Source organism: Mercenaria mercenaria, chromosome 8, assembly GCF_021730395.1.
Source record: "Mercenaria mercenaria strain notata chromosome 8, MADL_Memer_1, whole genome shotgun sequence".
Classification (NCBI taxonomy): domain Eukaryota; kingdom Metazoa; phylum Mollusca; class Bivalvia; order Venerida; family Veneridae; genus Mercenaria; species Mercenaria mercenaria.
The window spans coordinates 48,751,069-48,775,180 of record NC_069368.1 but is presented as its reverse complement, the minus strand read 5'-3'; the positions used below and the strand labels follow the sequence as shown (position 1 = coordinate 48,775,180).

At 34.2% G+C, this 24,112-nt stretch overlaps 1 protein-coding gene across 1 annotated transcript; it reads left to right on the top strand.

Moving 5' to 3' along the window:
* Positions 1-55: 55 nt before the first annotated feature.
* On the top strand, positions 56-23,306 carry LOC123566388 (neuropeptide receptor 15-like). The gene is made up of 2 exons (XM_045360417.2): positions 56-1,048; positions 20,188-23,306. The coding sequence occupies exons 1-2, from the start codon at positions 669-671 to the stop codon at positions 20,921-20,923; spliced, it is 1,116 nt and encodes a 371-aa protein (XP_045216352.2). The 5' UTR covers positions 56-668; the 3' UTR covers positions 20,924-23,306.
* The last annotated feature ends 806 nt before the right edge of the window (positions 23,307-24,112 follow it).

Genomic DNA, 24,112 nt, shown 5'->3' with positions numbered 1-24,112 from the left:
TTTCCCTCTAGTGGTAGCTGCTTACGAGAGGAAATTTATCTGAGCGATTGCAGATTCCATTACAGTAAAACGTTAAGGAAATTGGTGGTCATTTCATTACTTATTCCTACGACAACTGTCAGTGAAACGAGGCGGAATCGTATTTTGTATTTTATAATTTAAAATCTATTTAATATGCATAAAGTGTGTTGTTTACTACAAGACTTATAGTAAATACGTCATTCCAAAATTAAGAGTTTAGATAGTGGAAAATTCAATATAAAACATCTGACATAGTGTTTTTGCTACACCTGCCGAAAGTAACGAGTTTTATCTTTTTTAATCGAGCGTATATTATTGCTTAATATGTTTTGTATATTGTTTGAAATTACAAATATACGAAACAACAGTCTTACATAAATATATGAATACCGATTTTTTTTCAAAAAGGCTTCTCTGTGTTCCAGAAAATATATAAGTTAAAAATAAGTAAACTCGTGAATTGTGTTAAGAAAAAAATATTTATGGGAATCTTTTTCCACTTACAGAGACCTTAAGAATTTTTAGATAAGTATCGTCAAATTACTATTTGTGAAGCATCCAGCACTTTATTACATCAAAGGATTTTCTTCAACTCACAAAATATCAAATTATACCACTGGAAAAATCAAGAAGTTTCTTCGAAAACAATGGAATATATGGACTTAAACAGAACAAACACGTCGATTTCAAAAACGGTTGAAAATAACGAAACTACCCCCACGGAAGTCGTAATAATATGTTCTTTGATTTTTATTGTGATAGGAGTAATTGGAATAGGTGGAAATTTGTTGGTGATTATTTCTGTGATGTGCAACAAGAAGATGAGAACATCCATGACAAACCTACTGATTACAAATCTCGCGGTTGCAGATTTAATGATCATGGTATTTGGAATACCTGAGATAATAGAGTTCATGAAGAAAAATGGATGGACCTTGAATTTATTGACGTGCAAGATTAATCGCTACATCTTGGTGTCCGCACTCTATGGCTCTATTCTCACATTGCTGGCTCTATCAGTTGAAAGGTAAGTTAGAATGATATTTTGTCACTATGGTGGCATATTTCTGCATACGATAATCATAAAGTTTTCATGAAAAGTTTATGAACTTTCGCGAACAATACTTTTCGCGAAAAATTGAACAAACTTTCGTGAAAGTAAGAGAAAGTTTTCGTGAAAATTTTATCTGGTTAACGCGACAATATGTCAAAGTAGTGCCCTGAACTGCAAAAAGATAACCCAATAGTCTCTTCTACTGAATGAAGTGTGTTATATCCACCCACCACCCCTAAGAGTGTCTTGAACTTATAGATATTTAATTATAACATTCAGATGGGTTTCAAAATCAACGTATTTTTTTAACTCCCTTTATTATTTCTGTTCATTCCGTATCTGTTATCTTATGCAGTAGTTGGCACTATCGTGAATTTTTTCCACTTAGAACAAAAGATTTTCGTGAAAAGTTTGTAAATGTTCACGAAAGCTGTACGAATTTTCGCGAAAACTATCTGCTTAAGTGAATGCAGAAATATGCCACCATAATTATGTCACAGTTCTCAGGTATACAAGCAACGCAAAACGTGTTCGTCACGGGCGCGCGGGTACAACTTTCACAGCATTGACAAAGAGGCGCCTATCTCTCAGGATAACATACTTTTCCTTGTCCCGAGTTGGAACTGTTTATTCCTTAAATTTAACGAAATGTTTTATTCCGTTCACATAAGTTTTGTGGGAACATCATTTTAAAGATTTACCTCAATGGTAGAAGTAATGAATTGTTAATTTGTTCAAATCGCAGTGGCCTGTCTCCCTGTCAAGTTTGTTTTATATCATGGTGTTTAAGTTCCAAAAATAAAGGTTATAGTCTCATACCATTAATAGCTAAATAAATCTAATCCGCTGCTTGTTTTTTTTTTTAATATTATGGCCTTGGCTTACAGACAAGTTATTAGAGCTGAGTGAAATGTTTGAATAAAAGATCATGACACTTACTAAGAATCTTCAAAATAAAATAGTTTTTATGCCATATACTTATCACTTGCTATATATACATTGTACAGAAGTCCTTCAATTTAAGGTTAATGGCGGTACCGGAACAATAAAAGCATATGGCAGTTCAATCTAACTTTCATTTTACCTAATAGTATTGTCGTCAGTTCAGGTTTTCTCATGCCACGGCTCAATTATTTTTTGTGCTAGTCATACTTGCATGTTATTAGAAAACATGTTACACTTTGAGTTGTATTCAAAACGCAGAAAACAATTCATTTGACTAAAAATTGAATGATTAATTCTTCCAAATGAAACTCGAGATTAAGCGAAACAGCTATTAAACAGCTATTAAATTATTTTTTACGATAATGCTGTAGTGATTTAGTACATCAGTTAATCATGTGCGATGATTTAGAATAGCTTGCTTCATTCCGAAATTCATTGGCGAAATTCACTAAAGAGAATAATTTCGCTCATGGTTAATGATAAAACACTTTTTCCATACCATTGACAAAATTAAATATATGTTTGGACAATTTCACAAGGATTCGACCAATGGAAATCACGGGTTATGCCATTTCAGTCTAAGTTTCAGGACTCTTACTAAGAAAAAAAGGCGTAACAGGAAAAATGTGACCAAAACCAAGATTTGATTTGATGAATCAAATTTTAGTCAAAATATACGTGAACTTATATATGAAACATTTTCTATTGAAAGCTATATTTGTTGTATACTAGTAGGACAGACATAATCATAGTTACACACTCGGGCTTTGGCCTGCACACGATTTTCACAAGATTGAATTATTATTAGATTTATTATTCTAAAATGGGGCAGATTATTTCTTCGAATCATGTCAAAATGCACCTTTTTTTTCTGGGGGGGGGGGGGGGGGGGGGGGGAGGGGAGAGAGAAGCATGTCCCTCCACCCCCTAGCTTGTTTCTGAAGATTGAACATCCACGTCCATTGTCTACGTCCCTGGTAGCTCAGTTACTCTTTAGGTATCATATACTTTAAAAGTTTGAAAAATAATTAAAAACATAACACATTTTTCTGACATATTTTTGCATTTAAATATTACATTTATTATTCATACATTAAATCAAATGGTGGTGGTATCATTTGTATGACTTGAAACGTTACCACTGTACTCTATGCTCACAGAGTCCGTGTTGTTTTTCATGTCATACCACTATGTTTATCATTTAACATCACCTTTTTTACGTATATTCGATATTTCTTTCCGGTGATCAAGGTGTCTCTGTATCCTAATAAAACTTATCCAAAAACGAGTTTATACGAGTTTTCGAGCGCTAGTTGCGCTTAAAGTAGCACAAAAATATCACTAATACCCAAATCTATTATATAAACATGATAAAGATACACATTACGAAAATCTTACTGGACTTTAAATTTCTTGAGTGTACATATTCATACATATTTCGTCTTCTTGTACATACGTGGAATAAATCCTTTTTTTATATGAAAATTTAATCGAAGAAGTATAACGGTTTGCAGTTAGCTATTTCATATGCCTGAGCAGATCACTCAATGCATAATGTATAATTTTATTTTGCTTATCAGTTTCTGGACAGCCTATAACAAAATGTGGGCATGTTTTTTGGTCTAATATTTCTTTTATGGAAAACGTTTACGATTTACCACTCTCAACCTGCAGGCCTTCTTCCAGAGTAATTTGACAGTAAGGTTTCTTATCTGATCATCTGCACGCATTGTTAAACCCGTTGTGATTTGTGAAAATCACAGCAGCTGAAGATGAGGCTTATTTCCTCAATACATGTCCATACTCACGTATACATTCTTTGTGTTCTTGACCCATGTGACCATATTCTTGTATGATTTTGTTGAAATATTTCTTTAATTAACTTACATTAAAGATGTTCAGACAGTGGTGCTTTAGTACACATTTCCGACAATTTAAAAATCTTATCGTCCTCACTACATAGTTTGATTTCAGAATAATTTCACCGTTCCCTGTATCAAAAGTGTTAAAGAATCATGTTGCTTTGATAAAACATTTGACTTGAAGCTCGGTGAGTGAGATAGGGCTATCATGGTAATCTTGTTTATTGTAAAGAAATGAGACATATTCCTATAACAACAGGCTGAAAATTTCCGGGAATTGCTTTGTTTAGAAAGTATTTACTCAGTACATTATATATTTTGTGAACAGTCAGTTAGGTATCTCTTGACATTGTAGAATTGCAACATCGCAATAAAAATGAATGGCAGCAAACTAACAAATGAAAACCTTTGTAATTTTATGATAAAAACAGGTAAAAAAAACTCTGGAAGCACATTTAGGATACTGTAACACCAGTTTAATGATAGCGACTTATCTAGTTAACCAGTTAATTGAACCTATTGAACGTCATCCATTAAAGTGTGTGTACGGTAATTATAACAGACTCATTATATCATGTAATTAGAAAATAAGCACATCTATAAATCATTTAAAAATAATTCAAATATTGGATGATATTTAAACGTTGAAACGTCTTATAAAACTTAACTGAGAGGTAATTGTCGGATATTATGTTTTTGCTTGCTGAGACTGGTTGTAAATACACGACAGTTATTCAATAAATCTTTTCTGGATTGAATGCTTGGGTAATATTAAAGTCCTAAAACGAGGTTGGTGTGATGTGAAAGCGCTCTGTTTTATCGTTGTTCAAATTTATTACACTCTCTTCTTTGTTCCACTTTAAAATAAAACCCGACGGTTTGTAAACAACTTATATAGCAATAAATTTAAAGCGGTTTTGTTTAACGTCACATCTTCACGTCATAAAAATAATATATCCTGGAAAACTTTCTTACATCAGGATAAATCGTTGATTATAAATTCACATATAAATTGAGCGGAAAGAAAAGTTTGAAATAAGTATTTATAGTTATCTTTATTTAGCTGTACCCTTTCATGGCCGGTGTAATGAAGTATTTCGACCCCCATAGAATAACGAACCCACGGTCATTATTCTATAGAAAATATGACTCCTTTCCTGTAAAATATTGACTCCCCTTATAAAAACTGACTCCCTTTGAAAACTCTATAGAATAACGACCCCCGGTCATTATTCTATAGAAAAAACTGACCCCTCCAAGTAAAATACTGACTCCCTAAAGATGACTCCCTTCGAATCTCATAAAATAACGACCCCGGTTATTATTCTATAGAAAAAGTGACTCCTTCCATGTAAAATACTCATTGCCGAAATTACTACATTCGAACTCTCATACAATATCGATTTCCGAACATTATTCTACTTAAAAAAATACTCTTTCGTGTAAAACACCGGCTCCTAAAAAGACTTTCGACGATAATATCTATAAAAAAAGTGATCCCCACCAAACCTAACGGACAATTTTACTAGATCTACAACTCTAATACCCTCCATTGCCAATAGTTAACATTTTGATTGTACTACTACTACTGGTGCCGCTACTTCTATTGCTATTACTACATGTACTTCTTCTTCTACTACTACTACTACTACAACTGCTACTACTGATACTACTATACCTGCTTCCACTAATACGTCTTGTACATCTACCTCTTCTTCTCCTGCTGCTGTTGTTGCTGTCACTTATTCCTCTGCTGCTGCTGCTGCTGCTGCTGCTGCTGCTACTGCAACTGCCACTACCACTGCCATTACTACTACTACTACTACTACTTTCTATTGTTGCCGCTACCGTACTTTACTGCCACTGCTAAGTATTGCAACTTCTATTAATACTAAGTTCTATGCTAGCAGTTACTTGTGCAGTTTTCTTCTGAAGAATTACTTCATACCGAAGTTTGCAGGGATTATTGACACTGGTGTGTTTTGTGAACGTATTGTGAATTGTTATTTTCCTGAAAAAAAAATGTATACACTAAGATACAGCGTCTAGAAATAGAATCCTTTTTCCCGTTGTGGAATGCTCTGATTTCTGTGTCAAGTGATGGTATCTGGGGCTAATGGTCAAACAGAAGGACGGACGGACGGACGGACGGACGGACAAGTGCAAATCTATATGCCCCCTCCCCCCCCCCCCCGAGTGGGGGCATAAAATGCAGCAATTAGGCCTTAGATACATGATTTATCACTGAAATTGAACAAATGACCGGGGGCCGTTTTTTTATGGGAGTCAATATTCTTCGTGAGGTTCAGTTTACTTCACGTGGGGAAGTTATAGTACTATGATCTGGAGGTTATAATACTATGACCGGGGGGTCACTTTTTCTATAGAATAATGACCGGGGGTCATTATTCTATGGGGTTCGAAATACTTCATTACACCGGCAGTTTCCTTATATGTATAAAGTAGGAATATTAAAGAAAATACTTGTCGGAAACTGTTGGCCTGATTTTATTATTATTTCATACAAATGTTCCTAGGGTTACCATCTAAAACAATATTCACACTAATCACTTTTGTTAAAGAGCGCAGGGTTGCTTTTCCCTGTATGAATTAGCGGGAAATTAAAAAAAAAAAGACATTACTGTCAGAAAATGACTTGCTGATTTTTTAAAATTAAGTTTATGCAAAATTTATGTTCCTTTAATGAACACATGGCAAAGCAGAGCTAAAATTACAAAGATGTTCAAAAGGCATTTACTTAGCAGCTGGTCCGATTTTAAGAAATAATTCTACACAAAGTTTTCATTGGACGACTCTCTACTAAAATATTAACAGACAGCTTGATTTAAAAAAAAAAGAGTAAATTTTACATTTAAAAACCTTATTCTGAATTCGTAGGTTCAGTTTTCAAAGTAATTGGGAAGATCTATGTCTTAGCTATGAAACTCTGGCTGTATTCCACCTGATTGAACCACATGTGCCACGTTTTCCAACGCCCCGTTTCATTAGCCAACCATCCCGCTTAGCTCAATAGGTAAGAGCGTTGGTCTACGGATCTCGGGGTCGCGAGTTCGATCCTCGGGCGGGGCGTATGTTCTCCGTGACTATTTGATAAACGACATTGTGTCTGATATCATTAGTCCTCCACCTCTGATTCATGTGGGGAAGTTGGCAGTTACTTACGGAGAACAGGTTTGGGTACTGGTACAGAATCCAGGAACACTGGTTAGGTTAACTGCCCGCCGTTACATGACTGAAATACTGTTGAAAAACGGCGTTAAACCCAAAACAAACAAACATAACAGGTATAATGACGTCACTGCTTTAATTTTAATATCTCGATGAATATTGTCTTTGCTTATCACAATAAATGTCAAATGGCCATATTCAAGTCAAAAGTAAGATTTACTACGACCAGTTTCAGCATGGCTGTCTTATCAGAAACTTTGCAGATCACCGTAATTCTGAATGAATTATTACTTTAGGACACTCCTGCTAAAAGATAAATCTGAAACCTAACTTTTACGGAAATGTTATTTACAGGTTTCGTAAATCCACCGGGAATGGCTATTTCTGAGAGTTAGTTATTGGACACGTTACGCTCGGTGCTGCGACAATTAATTATTTCATGCTTCTTTGCATGTGATTCGTATCCATCCTTTGTTTTGTTAAAATATAATTGTATCGATCCGTTGAAAAAAGTCGTCGAAAATTATTTTTATTCCACTTATTTTCAGAGCGCGGCTATCAAAATGACAAAATAATACGGACGTGTATTCTGTTACTCGCAAAATTAGCAAATATGAAATAACGCATTGTCGTCTGTATCATTTCATGTAATTTGAATACTGAACGTGTTCATAATCATCCGAGAAAACGGTTTTGGGCAAGTAGTTCTGTTGGGAAAAATATAATTTTTCGTTTTGATGAACGATAGCATTTAAACAAATGAGATAATACAGAAAAATTGTTTTTGGCTTTTAAATTCGAATTTCATTTATCATAATTTCGTGAAAATGGTAAATTTTTCGCAACGCAAACTGGTCACGACATTGTGCGTAACGTCTAAAATTATCAAGAGACTACGATCGTATTGGCCCGAGTCGAACTGCATTTTTACTTTCAGTCATCCCTTTTACATTTCCTCTTTGATCGGGACAGGACAGGTCAGGCGCGGAACTTTACGCCACCAAGCTCTTAAATGCTCCTCAAGTGACGGACTAGTTTGATACTTGTCCACTATCCTGCTTTGGTATTCCCTTTAAGATGACAGAGGTTCTCTTGGTGTGTCACTGAGTACATTCGTGTTCGGGTTCCATGGGTTTCAGTCTATTTTATCTTTACATGAGCATGAGCATAAGAGTTACTCTTATGTTTGGCGGGGATATATTTTATGTACACTGATGAGTAATAAAGGAACGTGGTAGAGGTTAAAATGTGATGTTTTGCGCCTGTTTTCAGCACATTTATAATATGAAAGTAAGGAAACCTGAAACTATAACTCTTAACTAAGAAAACTAACGTAACTGAAGGAACAAAAAAAATGACTGATTAAGGAAAAACATTTGCTTCTTAGTGTTAAGAAGCTATAACATAAAAACACCATTAAAAAGTTAGTATTTTGGCTAGACATAACCAGAATTCTCACAATATTATTATATAAAATTTGATATAAGTCTTCCGGCTTTTATAGATTCAGCCGTTCTAAATAAGTCTTCGTCTAGTCTTTTGGCCGGGTAGACTATTTTAATCTTACATTGTAGGAAAATGTCTGGTGTCTAGTTATTTTCATCAAAATAAGTGATAATGCGTTCAGTACATTTACGTTAAGAAGACCGACATTATTCAGTTAGGGTGTTTCTCTTGATGCTCTGACTTCTGGGTAGATGCGCTTTTTTTTTGGGGGGGGGGGGGTATTTTTGTCTTTAAGGTTTACTTTTTTTACACGCTTTTTACAGTAGCATTTTCGTGTTTGACATACCAAACCTTCTGTTGCCATTGTATGTTTTATCTACATTGTCTTATGTAGACATACTAGTAGTTGGGGTTAAGAGAGAGCTTAGGTGCACCATAAACCGGTTTAAGCTCCTCTCGTATTGATGCATTTGCCACTGACCATTCCAAGGCGGTGGCACACTGTGTTCCTGCAGTTGTTTGTTTTGCTTTGTCAATATATGTGCATGTGTTTGCACGCGCACGTCTGTATGATGTGAGTTGCAGGTTTGAAAATAAAATGGAAACGCCATCATTCAGACAAATACTATTCTGCTAAATTAACAAACTGCGCTCTTTATGATCATCAAACATTTTGCATTCTGGAATAAGAGAAAAGCTGAAGTTTTTGATACGGCTCTTATAGATGAGTTAACATGCCATCAAAAATCTGAACATTGTCAACGATTACATCTGTCTGGTAAAAGTTATGTGTATGGTGAATGATCTATTTATTCTTCGTTGTAACTCTTTGTATAACTTGTAAAACGCACATTTTCTGCCACACACCACTAAACCTTCCGAGTATTTCATGCCAAAACTGCTATCGTATCGATGATTTTAACATAGATTTGCCTTTTAAACGGCATGCCTCTAGATCGTGAAATAACAAAAAAAAAATTATTTTTTTTAGATATCTTTAAATAAATGCTATATTTCTTAAGAAGGCTTTAAAACTTTATTACCGGCAAACTTTATGTTACGAATACACATTAGAATTTGCTGTTTTTACTACTTTTTACGATGAAAATCGAAAAGCGTTTGTCAAGCTTTTACTCCAGGTAAACTGTTTTGATCACATTTTTTGAAGTCGTTATTCACTACTTCAGCTATATCGCTATAGGTTACGACGACGGTAAAATGTCTTTATTGCCGCGGCGGTCCGGGGTTCGATTCCCGACGCGGTCATCTTTTTTTTCTTGATTTGGAACTTTTAAAATATTTTAGAAACAAAAAAATATCATAATCTGATGTTCACAATATGACCAAACTTCAATTTGAAAGAAAGATTACTTTTTAGCCAAATCTGGAGGCACGTTGCTTTAATACGAGGCATATGCGTCACAGGAGAAAAAAAGTGGTCCTGTATTTAGCAAAACCGCTTTTGATTTGATGCATTTGCGTCACAGAAAAACAGAAATTCTGTATTTAGATCTTAAATGCATAAATACAACATCAGTATTAACAGCATGTATGCCAGTTCTTAGATATTGTTTATACTAGATTCAAACTACACTTTCTGAATATACGTTAAACTGACTGTAAATATAACTACACATAATAAATCATCAAAGGCCTAAAGAAACTGCTAAAAGCTTTTTAGACGCCTTTTACCTGATGAAAATAATTTCAGACTGGTAATAAGAAGTGATTTGTGTAATATTAGATACTTGAGATGCTTGACTAGATTAACAAAACTAATAAGCTTATGTGGTGTTTATGTTTTAGATTTTGTGTTAACGTGTCAGACGGTTGTAAGAGATTTGAAATAATTTCGAGACGTCGGGAAGATGACATCTTATGAAAATGTCTGTTCAAGGTGATAGTATTTAAGTGGTTGTGACTGCAAGATTTACTTCTCATTAACTGTTGTGTATATCAAAGAATTTTTAAAGTATCTAATTAGTTCGTTATCTGTAGAAACTGTTTTGTTCTCACGAAAAATAATTTGCTTTTTCGACAAATACTTGCTTAAAAACTGAATATTCGCAATTAACGGGAAACCATGTCGGAGCGTTCGCTATAATTAGATTCTTTTGACAAGTCTATGCATTTTATAGCATATTGATTGCATTAACATTTATGTTTCTGAAATACCTATGTGGTAAAATTACAAGGACCTGCAAGTATCTCAAAGATACATGTACAGAAATAGAACTGCAATTTACACAACAATATTTTCTTATGTTTGCAAACAAAATTACGAAAATATTCAAATGAATGTTCACATGCTTTTGCTGTGGTTGACATACATGTTTGGTTTTACATGTATTCTAATGTTATTAATGGTAATATAGAACAGTAAATCATTGACATGGACTCACAAAAATGTCAATGAAAGGCGTTAGACCCTTAGATAACATCAATTACATCACGGTCTGCACGTAACATTGTTTGTTAAACATGTTCTGTAAGTTATTTCTCTTCTGCTCTCAGCACGTCTTAAGTGTTTCACAAATATATGCTTTTTCTCGTCGTTAACCTTATAGATTTTGTGAAACCTTTAAAACAGGAGTCTTTAAGTGCCTTGTCGCGGCGGTAAAAATCACACCGTATTTGGGACATTATTTCTGCCTTTTATTTTTTTGAGGTCGTGGAGTCTAATTGATGTTTCTGTGTAATAGGGTTCCGCTCAAGTTTGTCTCGAGGATGCGTGAAGGGTGTTGCACCTTTCGTAATCTCTCTTGAATTTGAGTCTGCTAATAATTGTTTGGTTGCGTTTCATGCTTCCAAAGAAGGCTAGTTTATCTCAGGCATTGATTTTTTTATAAAAAAAAATAAAAAAAAGGCTGCACATTTGGAGTATAGAGAAATATTATCACCCTCTTAATTAGTGACTGTTATAAATTTCTATTTATAAGTACTTCTATAATTATTTATATATTGTTCGTCAGTGGAATAAATTCTTCAACAACACAATTCCTTTTCAGAATTGATATACCACAATTTTTTTGAAAGGATGGCGAAATATATTTGCTATAACGTGATTGGAATTTTTAAAAAACCTGTCGAAAGTTATTGTGAGTACGTAGCATATGTAAATATCAATAAGGTCTGTTAGCTGATAACACGTGTGAACTTTATGCAGTTATTTTCGCAGTATATTGGCGGTATATCAGCATTGGAACAGACGTATATTTGGTATCATAAATTCTTCTCCGGCTGTATTTCGATGTGTTTTGATAAGACATGCGTATTATTAAAGTAACAGCGAATGATACAGATATGCCATGTACTTGTTCAAAGTCATTATATATGATACCTGTGAAAATGGAGTTGATTATATTCAAAATATTAATCTGCAGCGACGTAATTGTACATACACCTACAAATGTATTACCAGGGCTAATATATGCAAAAACATTACCATCAATTTTTAAAGGCTTAAGATACTACTGGTCCAGTGCCTAAATCCGGACACCTTTGATGGTTTTTTGACAGTAACTTTGCATTATGAAGCCGCACGGGCATAAAATTCTAACTGCATAATATTAGGTTCTTTATAATTCTCTTTGCAAAACAACAAAATCGTATATTGCTGATTTCATCATAAAAATATCATCCGAATTGGGCTAGTAAAAGCTGTCAAAATTGACCTTCAGAGTGCTTAAATATTCGGACATTATTTTGGTATAAAATGCAACGAATATGTGCAACCAAAAGTAACAATAAACACGACCTCGTTTAAAATAAAGCAATTAAATACAGTCCTGTAAATACATGTATATATAAACATCTCCGTCCGAATAAGATTACCTGTTCATCACGTGATCATATGGACTAGTTTCTAACATTATATAATTGCCAAAACATAACAATAATATAATAAAATTTATCTAAGCAAAAATTAATTTTCAAAATTATTCTTTCTTAGATGCAGATTCTGTCGCTGTCGTACGTTTTGACACAACTACGGGGATCATTATAATGACACTGCGCCGATTTTATCTAATGAACTGCTTCCCTTGTCTGCAAAATGCTGGCATTTTTTCTACTGAATCAATTGATATATAACAGAAAAATGGTTAAATCTTTTAAATAAATACTGAGGAAAGTACAGAATTCTAAAACATGTTTTACATCAGTTTCGATCAGCAAACAAAAAGAGTCGTCTGCAATAGGCAGAATATTTTTCTTATTTAATCAGTACCTCATCGCACCGTAAGTAACTGGCGCGCGCTGTGTGACGTCATCCCCCAACACGCACAATGTTTACTTTTTGCGGTGCAGATATTTGGAGGTAGTTTTCTCTGGAAAAGCTTACATTCGTACATTGTTGTTGATAGCTGGTCATCAAAGCTCTCTTGTGTCGATCCTGTTCATTTCAGTAAAAAATCATCATCGTATAGCATTTTTAAACGGTATCCGAATTATTAAGCACTGTCCGGATTTAGGCACTGAACCAGTACAGTTATATTTAAGAAATAATAAGTTCCCAAACGTGGTTTATCGTAGAATAACCCGAGTTTTGACTTCTTGTGCGTAAGAATAGGCCTTCGTGATATATTGTTTCGCATAAGAACGAAAAACTCGGGTTATTCTACGATAAATCACACTTGGGAACTTATTATTTCGATTCTAACACGACATACCAGTATCAAAAGTGTTAGAAAAAATTGTAACTACATTTTACCACCGTGCTACGCACCTGTATCGGATGAGGTCATTGCACGCGAGTGGTTTACTGCAGAATAACCCGAGATAGGTTTTGCTCTACATGTATGTAGGTTATTTGCTGGTCGTGTTAGAATGTTGCTTAACGTTCCCAAAGGTGAAGTTCAAAAATACTAATAGTATTTTCGTTAACTGACTGAGGTTTTCAAGTACCTACAAATATTAGCTTTCTTCAGATGTAGTTTGCTGCCATTTCTTGCAATGAAAAACAAGTTACGCTTAAAGCATAGTAATATATCTTATAATGACAAGTGCGTTTGTTCGAAATAATCTGCCACAAGTTAATAGATCCGATTCTGAAAAAAAGATGTTATTATTAAGGATCGAAGAGGAGAAGGAACTTGGTTCGGAGGTTTGAGGGACATCCCAGTCAAAATATTTTAGGTGAAAGCAACGATCATAAAGTGCAGTCACTAATACTGAAATCCTATAACAGCGTATGTATGGATGAATGGTGATTATTATTATGTTTACCATGGGAAAATACTTGTGAAAGACATAGTTAAAAAAGACACAAAGAAGCAAGCTAATGTACATAAATGCAGTGGGACGGTCAGTTGCGAAAGCACCACTGGGAGCTCAATACGATTAATGGTGCATCAGACAATGTTTCAAATTCGAAGATGAGCATTCTTAATTCAAAAAGTAAATTTCGAAGAGACTGAAATAGGCAGTTATATCAACTAGGAAATAGCTATTCAAATTATTATTCTTCTGTATTTTTTATAATGCTAGTTAATAAGTCAGTACAATTAAAGTACAAAACTAGACAACAACAGTTTGAAGTTACAACTTTTTAATAATTTTCAGCAAAGTAAAACAAAAAAAAATCGTATAAAATCAAACGTATGTTATAAACACTTTTGAAGAGTGGCTGTAAATAAACTCGAGGCTTTATCGTAATTTTCGTAACGATTTGGATGTAACAAGAATAAATCAATCAAGTACATATTTTACCAAACTAAATGATAGTTACGCAGACTTTCCATTATATTTGAATTACTGTGACCATAAAATTCAGAAACCACAATCATAATAAATGCATACCTCAGACATCATTTCCTGTAAGCTATAAAACGATAATGCATTATTTTACAAAACTCCCGTTTTCCCTTTACATAAATGTTTCAAGCGAACTTGTATGACGGAATATGACCATGCTTGTTTCTTGTACTGCAAACTGTGATAGATGAAATGACTGTCTGTGCAAATAATAATGTAGTTGACAATAACTATGGATGGACATAGCAGCAGTTTTAAAACGACTAATGAATACTTCTTTACCAACCACGTTTGATCACGAGGAAGTCGTTTTCGCCTCAGAATTATTGGCACTACTGGACTTTAATTTGGAAGAAAGAGAAGTGTTAATATGAATAGTGAATCTTAAATGTCACAGCCATTACAAAAGGGCGTTGCACATTTCATTACCTCTTATGAGCATTCTCAATTAAACAGCGTCTGCTATTGATTGGTTGCATTCTTTGCTTGAAAGGGTTATTCTTGTAGATTTGTATGGCTTTTGGGCACCGTAGATCCGATATGTAAGTTTGACAATGATATCTAGAGCCAGCGTGTCTCCTGGGTGCCGTCTTCAAAGACTGTCTGTGTGGAAGTAACAGAGAGTAAAAGCTGTACTTGCGGAAAACATTTCGATGATATATACCATATAATTTGAAACGTGCATGTTAGAATCTTAGATTGCTTCTTCAATCAGGAACAACCCAGTTAGGAAACATGAACAAAAAACTGTAAAGAAATTTAATGGTGCACGTCATTGGAAACGTCAGTAGCAAGATTAAACAGCACAATGTTCCAAAATTACAGGATTCATGTTCGGGTGTAAATTGAACCAAATTAGTACTCACCGTAAACCAGCGTAATACTTACATCACCATCATGTAAAAAAGTACATTTCCAGTGGGGAATTTGTCTTTTCTTCCCGCGGATATGCCAAGCTAAAACACGAGATTCGTGAATCTGTTCATCCCGTGACCCCGCATTTTAGCAAATCTTTGCGACTCCATTATTTTCGCTTCTTAAATATTGGGTTTTAGCTCCGCGGAACCGGGTAGAAAACACGAAATCGCACGAAATAGCTACAGTAGTGACGTGCATGGTTGCTTTCAAGTGTGTTTGTATTTCTTTTGTTACTTCTGCGTTTGTAACTTATTTAAATATGACTTTCCTGTTTTCATTAATGCATTGTGTTACTGTATGTGTTGTGTCACTGTACTCGTTTATCATTTACACGTATATTTTTTACCATACGAAGTGCTGTATTGGTGGCTGCTTTCTGTTGGTATGGTTTTCCCTGTTGGACTTTGGTCCTTGCTTTTTGTCTTGTACATCGCTCGTCTCATGGTCAAGAAACCAGGTGCAGTGTCTCATAAACACTAACAATGAGTCTTTCATGAACGGTACCGGGATGAACGTCATGGTTTTTAGATGAGTTCTTTGTAGCGTTGAGGAAAGCTAGAACAAATTCCACGAGACAAATCCATTACAGATCTCCTAGTTTAAAAAAAAAGCAACAGGATGTGCCCAGTGAGACATTTCTATTTGATTATTTCCCTGTGTCACTTCCATTTCGAATGCCTTTTGATCAAATCGTTCACATTTCTTAACGTTTCTGAAACTGAATTACTGCATTGTTTAATTTCAAAATTGTTTTCGTTTTGTTGTTATTAATAGTTTTGCCTGGTGGTTTACGTGCTGAAGCTAAAATAAAATTCTTTTCAAAGGCTTTATCAAATAGTTATAATTATATCATGAGATTTTAACTTGTAATGCCGTAAACAGTTAGTTTTATGGTCAATATTAATATGAAGATTTCCCATGGTATGCGTCTCCTGTAGTAACCAATTCACTCGGTATGGCAACCAATTATTCTGACATATACAATAATGTTATTGACATCTGATAATTTGTTTCCTTTAAATTATTTCTTGAACTGAAACAGATCAATGGTAACCTTATGCAGACGTTGTTCATAAAGCAAAGTGATAGATATTTGTGTCAATAAATCTTACCTTACAAGTGTATGTACTTAAATTAAAACTATGTTAAAACACCTTACTTGGTCAATAAAAACATAATACAAAATCTAATAGCAAATTTGACAATGTATCTAAGTCTGCAGTTATAATATGCAAAGAAAAGAGAAAGAGTTAATTTGAGTACGTATTTTTTTCCTAGTGTATAAAATAGATCAAGTTTTAATCTAAATAAAAAATATGGTTACAAACTGTTGCACCTTGTAAAAGACCCATGTAATAAGAAAGAATGAGTGCAGACGGCGATGGGAATTAGAATGCACGGTCAATAAAATCTAGAAGATTATTTGGAATAAAAGAACGCTAACAAGCAATAAACCTTGTTCTGTAGTTTTTAGATATTTTTTTCGGACAGACATTTGACAGACATATCCAATTTATGGTGGCTAAATGTCAATCAAAGGATGCTAAGTCTTAAGTCTAGTAAAGCAAAGGGACATTTTGTGGTAATAATTCTGATAAAAAATACGTCTAGCCTTTGACATTAGTCTACGTTTTGCAAAATAAACCATATGAGCCGCGCCAGGGGAAAAACACCATAGTGGCTTTGCGACCAGCATGGATCAGACCAGCCTGCGCATCCGTGCTGTTCGCTTTTAAAGCATATTGCAATTAGAGATACCGTTAGTGAACAGCATGAATCCTGACCAGACTTCGCGGATGGATCCATGCTGGGCACAAAGCCAGTATGTTGGTTTTCTAATGACGCGGCTCATATATGTGAAAAACAACGTTCACCTATTCACCGTGTTTTCCCTTATTTAAGATGAAATACATGCACTATTTTGTCGTTGATAGATGTATTTTGACTTCGGTAACTAGAATAATTTAGACAAATAAGACATATGTCTGAGGATTTTTATTTAAAAACAATTTCGTAGATTTATTGACTCAGAATATCTTATTTTAAAGATCAATATTCCGCCGTACTACAAATTACTTAACCATTTTGACTTTCTTTTCCTTTTAGTATACAGTTTTACGCCGGCCGACTACACGGAACTCGATTGCGAGTTCTTGTCATGCTTTATGGACCGACTTCTTTATATACTGTTGGAGTGGATGGAAGATTTTTCTTCCGATTTTTTTCTGCAAGCTTCATTTTAAGAGTAATAAATGGACGTTTTTTTTTACAAATTATTTATTTGTCCTTTGCCTTTTTATTCCAAAACTAATAAGCTAGATATTTATTCTATATTGAGTAGTCTGGTTAAAGATCAACTCCTACATTTCGGTCTACCTTCGTCCCTACCTCAAATGCATAAAAATCATAAGCATAGTTGCACTAACGCTTTACTACAAAAATGACTAGTCGACAAGTTGAGGCTCTTATTTTTACAACATTATTTGCTATTAAGTTTAATTTACAGTAAGCAAATTTTATCCACTACATTACAAAGTTTTAAAATCACACCTAAGGAAATATTACAACGTAGACAGAAAAGTGATGTCTAAACTAAAAAACACCAAGAAACAAAATCAAGCAATCGGGTGTGATACAAGTTGCCTTTATTTTTCTAAGTAAATTTTTGGTAAAACAAACAACATAAATCGATCTAGGCGTACGTAATCAAGTAAATGCAATCTATGAGCACTTACTTAGAAGACAGCCTGAAGCATATGAACGTTAATTTATTTTCTCCGGTTTTCCAATCGTCTGTCCATCTGTTAGTTAATCTTTTCTGTGTTCCTTTCGCCAAAGGTGTATTCTCCAATTACTTCAACAGTACATAACATTTTTAATGAAACCTATGATACTGATAAAAGACATTATGTAGAATATACACACCACTTCTGTATGTTTGTCCTTCCGTTTGCATCATCTGTCGCACACAAAAGATAGATAATGATACACAGTAGCAAGTAAAAGGACCTAGTCAGTAGATGATGGGTTATACGGAGCCTGAGGTGTCTTTTAAGTCCGTACTCTTTCTTTATAAACTTAATGTTGGTGAAAAAGGCTAAAAATACCGCAAACTGTATTTAACTACTGTGTAACATGAAATAATTTCAAAGGCTACGATGCATAATGCACAGGCCACAGTCACAACCAAGAAAATAAATAAGCCGGACGTTACTTTCGATCACTTACATGTTAATTCTTTTTAGGTAATATACATTTTCATAGCGCCTTATCCATTTGTTGAAGGTTTCTACATACCATTCTCTATGAAATGACAAAATGACCTTTGTTTTTGTTTGAAGTATCAGTTCTTCACAAAATTTTAATGTCAAATCTAATTCCCATATGCTCCTGTTCTGTTCAGGAATTATTCTTTACAACATCGGTGCTAAATCAGGTGAGAACGGTAGATTGACTAAAATTTCAAAACGAAACAATCTCGATTAATTCATCTATAATAGCCGTTTGAGCGGAAGCATTTTCTTAGCGGAATTTTACCAGTTCAAAGTCTAGCTGTTGACTTTTTATGCAATGTTTGAACTAGATGTCTCTCTAAATCCCGAAAAAATTGCAATTAATCTTTCAATGATAAACTTTAGCCGTAAATGAATCAATGTAAACAGTAATGTGAATTAGATCATTTTGACAAATGACATGTCTAGATTATTGATGCAGATTTATAGCAAACTACTGATTGCAGACAAAACCTACCATCGCAGAGTATTCAGCTACCCACTCGGAAGTTTGTACATAAAATCATATCTCATTGAAAAGAACAAAACATGTTTTCCCCTAGATTCGCTGACTTAAGCTTTCTTTGGTGGATGACTGTGCCTTTCATTCTAAATAAATAGGATTTTGGTGTTATACATCAAAATTGCAGGAAAGAATTTCTCTCTACTTTAGAAACTCATTAAAATATTTTATAATTATAAAAGCGCCGATTTACAACAATATGAGCCAACTGATATTTTAATCTAATAGGTTTTCTTCCATAATGGGTACTATGAGAACATCATTAGTTTTACTGTGGTCTTAAAATGCAGGACTTACTTTTTATATTTTCACATAAATAAGTTCACACGCGATATAATCATGTTAAATGTACTGCAAATTTTAGGATTAGGAGCAAATCTTCGAACTTATTTAATATAGTCGCTGGCAGAAAGATATTAACCAAGTTTAATCTGTTGCTAAGGTGTTGCCAGGAAAAGATTTGCTTTTTTCTGGTACTGTCTGAGGAGTTCTAAAAGACTTGTCCTCATGATTTTTATACACTTGTTAAAAGTTCTGATAGATATGATTCCTTTTCATGAAGGTAAATCTTGTTTACCTTTTAATGCATTTCAAATACTGACCATTGCAAGTTGAAAACTAAAGCCGAAGAACACTTATCATATTTAACGTTTACGCGGGACTTTTTTTTCAAATGCAGTACATGCAATTACCTTCCCAGTTTCAACGTTGCAAGTTGACGTAAAGTTTTCGTGCAAAACGGCAGAAACCTTATTCAACTTTTACATGAAGTGCTGAATTACATTTGTTATTGAAACTTTTCAGAAGAAAGCGTGGCATCATATAAATTCTGTTCAAATTTATGCCAACTGGTTCATACGAATTCAGCGGTCCGACAATTGAAAATTTATACAAAATCGGACAAACTCCGGTGACGTTTCTTGACTACATCTAATGAAACAAATATAATTTAAAGTCAGATAAGAAAATACATCAACAAAGTTTCAATTTTAGTTACAAAAGCAAAAGACAGAAAAGTTCTACGAACGTATCAGACACCAATAAATAAGGTCTGTCTTGACGGATTTGTGTATGGCAGATATGATAACAGCCAATATAGAGTGAAATGTTGCCAGTATGTAAGACATCGAGAACGTTTTTGAAAGAAATATAATTTGAGTGAAACTAAAATCATGCTTAAAACCGTTTGTTTTATCTTTTCAGATACATCGCCATTATACATCCGATCAAGGCTCATATCTTATGCAACAAAAGAAGACTTGTCGTTGTACTAGGATGTATTTGGCCTTTTGCCTGGATTGCCGGTTTACCGACACTTCTGTTCAACACACTGGATCATAGTGGGCCGGATCGTCGGTTACAATATTGCATGATACAATTCCCAGGGGACCACATGCACGTTTTTCTCGCGTTCAAATACGCAGAGTCATTATTATTCTACTATATGCCACTCGTTTTACAGATAAGTTTGTATTTTCGAATTTCCCGGCATCTTTTTATCGGAACAGATCGTTTGTATCGAATAGTACATACGAGAGATCTCAATGGAATGCCTGCAGAAAGGTTTTCTGAAGCTTTACAAGCAAGGAGGGGTGTCGTGAAAATGTTAATTCTAAGTGTCTTTGTTTACCTTTTTAGTTATTCCCCGCACCAGTTCTTACTCATCTGGAATACATTTGCACCAAAAACGTTTCATGAGAACTGGACTTATCTCGTATTTACTATGATCATTGCTTATGTAAATTCGGCCGCTAACCCGATATTATACAGCATATTTAGTCAGAACTTTCGACAGTGCTACAAACAGTTCGCATTTTGTGCAATTGGAATGCGTAAACCGGAGAATAAAGCGAGAAGTAGGCCACCGTCTACAAACGTACATGGCTCACCAAAATTATGGCGACATATGAGTACAGCGACAGCATCAACAAACGTGTAAACAATCATATGATTGCTCGTGTGTGTATGTGTTGTGTCGCAATGTAATTACATTCATTATAACATGAGCAACTTGTTTGTCTGAAATGTTTTATATTGTCGCATAAGTTTTTCCATGAAAACATAGATAACCTTATGCATTATCCACTTACTGGTTTTCAAACAAAAAACGGTAAGTGCATAAGTGATAAGGCTATCAAATCCACTCAAACTAAGATTAACGAATCATACATCACACAACAGTATAAAGTATTTTTCTGTTTTGAGGCAGGTCATCTGTATGTAAACAGGAAAGAAACATCACTTTTTTATCATTTATTTTACAAAACTGTATCATAACCACATTCTTGTTAAAGTTTTTGTTATGAAAATTGTATGTTAAATGAACATTGTATATGTTTGCGTGTGTCATCGATGATCAGGTCAAGCAACAACTCTCCAAAGTAATATTTTGTTGTTCAAGTATACTAATATAAACTTCTAATTCTCCCTCGATATTATTTGCAATATCTTTCATAGGAGTGTATTTACAAAATTTCTAATACCCTTACAAATCTTATAAATAATATGTTGAAATTAAATAAAATCATTTTATGAAACTATGTCATTTTATTCATTTTACGAGCGCTGTCCATCTTTTAACAGTCACAAAAGTACATTTGAAGCTTCTTCATTTTAACATTCAAATAATATTTATTATCATACTGAGGGTTGGTTAGGAATTATTTCTGATTTTTATGATCAAATATCAAGCCAGATTTAATTTCTCCTATAATAGTAAAGAAGTAATTTTCCTTTTGTTATGACTTTTGTTATGACTGTCATGCTATTCTAGTAAAGAAGTAATTTTCCTTTTGTTATGACTTTTTTTATGACTGTCATGATTTTCTTGCATTCCAATGAACTTCGTTCGCTTGTTTATAATAGAAATCTATGTATTCTTTTGTGACTTTTTAAAATTAGGTCAAGGTAGTTAAATAAATTAAAAGATGTAGTAGCCTTTATCAATTTCGTTGAAACCTGAAAGCGTTTTCTTAATCATGTTTTCTTCTAACCATATGAGGGGAATTTCATAAATATACTATTTGTAATATGAAAGGTATTGCAAAAAAAATCTCAAGAGTGAGTTAAAAGTTTCTTTAAATGTATATGTTGTATTTTATTTTCATGCCGAAGGAGTCGAAAACTAGGAAGGCATATAGTGTTAGAACAGCCGTCATTTCGTCCTTCGCACTTTCTTGTGTACTCAAGTTCTACAGTTTGATCAAATTCTAACGTAGCTAAGTACACATCATAAAACATGAAGTGGACATACGCATAATTTTGGGATTTTTATGATATATTTTCTTTTAGTTATGTCCCTTTATGGACTTATCAATACCGGTATTAAAAGTACAGCTATATAATGAGTATTTAGCATCTCCTCTAGTTTCCATCCTATTAAAACGGCACTTGGTTTACATCATCAATATGAAGTGGACATACACATATGAACGTTCATGTCCAGTCACTATTTTTAGGTTATGCCCCTTTTCTAGGCTTAGCCATATTACAACTACATCTGTGCCATGTTTACAGTACATTATCAAAATGAATTGGACATGTACATATTATCGGTAATTATATGTCATTTTTTTATTTTTAAGCTATAGCTCCTTCTATATTAGAAATATTAGAAGTACCGCTGTACAATGAGTACTAAAGTCAAGTCCTCTACCCCTACAATTTCCACCTACTAGTAGTGTAAACGAAATTTAGGATACATTGTCAACATAAAGCCACATGTTATGTTTATTTCTTGAGGTTTAACCATAGTACGTGTACATTTGTACATTTTATACTCGACTTCACCTACAGTTTCCTTCTAATTCAAAAGGAACTTGATATCCGTTATCAGCTTCAATAGACATGCACATATTGTTGGGACATTTTTGTCGGAGTTTATTTTGAATTTGCCCCCTTTTCTGAACTTTTCTTCTATCAAGCATTTTCAAGGGATATGTGTCATACAATGTTGACATCATTCTTTTTATGTTATATTTATGTTATATACATGTAGTAACTTGAATACATTAAACGACTCTATTGTCCTTTACACAGGATTAAATTACCTTAAATACAAACAGGTTTGCCTATGATCGGCTTATCAGTGTATATAACGTCACTATGGTAGTGTGAATAAAGATTCAAAATTTCCTATAGCATAATTGAAAATTCTCATAAAAAAGAAATGTTTTACCATAAACCGTCAATAAACTTTAAAAATAAGTAATAAAATACACAGTTTCAAACAAAAATCCAATTTCGGGGATAACACGTAGATATGTTTTAAATTTTAAAAATGTTTTGCATAGTAAGAAATAACAAGAGCTCGTCGAAGACGAAATGCCCCCCTTGATGCATTAAGTATTGCACAAGGAACAAAATTATTTGCTCACTGTAAACAAAGGTTCTACTGTTCTTGTTCAATGTGACCATGACTTTTGACCTATGATCTCAGAATCAACAGGTCATCACTGTCATAATCAACCTCCCTATTAGTTTCGTGACTAGAAAAAGCGTTCTCAAGGTATTCGCCGAAAAGGGTTTAACTGTTCCGGGTCAATGAGACCTTGACCTTTGGCCTACTGACCTCAAATCTATAGAGGTTATCTACTGGTCATGATCAACTCCTTATCAAGTTTCATGATCTAGGCTAAGCGTCTCAAGAAATTGTCTGCAACGTTTAAATGTCCAGTCACTGTAACATTGACCTTTGACCTTTCTGACATCAAAATCAATAGGCTCATCTGCTGGTCAAATGAACACTGAATCATCTTCATGACCCTTGGCCCAAGCGTTATTAAGTTATCATCCAGAAACTGTTTAACTGTTCCTGCCAATGTGACCATGAACTTTGATCTATGATCTCAAAATCAATAGGGTCTTCTGCTAGCCATGACCAATCCCTATCAATTTTCTGATCTAGGCCAAGCGTTCTTGAGTTATCGCCGGAAACCGTTTACGTTCTGGTCACTCTGACTTGACCTTGACCTACTGATCTCAAAATCAATAGAGTCATCTGCTGTCATTAGCAACCTCTCTATCAACTTTCACGATCCTAGCCAAGCAGTCTTGATTGTCATCCGGAATCGTTTTAACTGTTCCGGTCACTGTTTACCTTGATCTTTGACATATGACCTCAAAATCA

Bases quoted from the DNA above. Each gene is read 5' to 3' on its own strand.
- LOC123566388 (XM_045360417.2), top strand. From the start codon at position 669: ATGGAATATATGGACTTAAACAGAACAAACACGTCGATTTCAAAAACG. The intron at 1,049-20,187 runs GTAAGTTAGAAT...TTATCTTTTCAG, and splicing joins CTGGCTCTATCAGTTGAAAG to ATACATCGCCATTATACATC.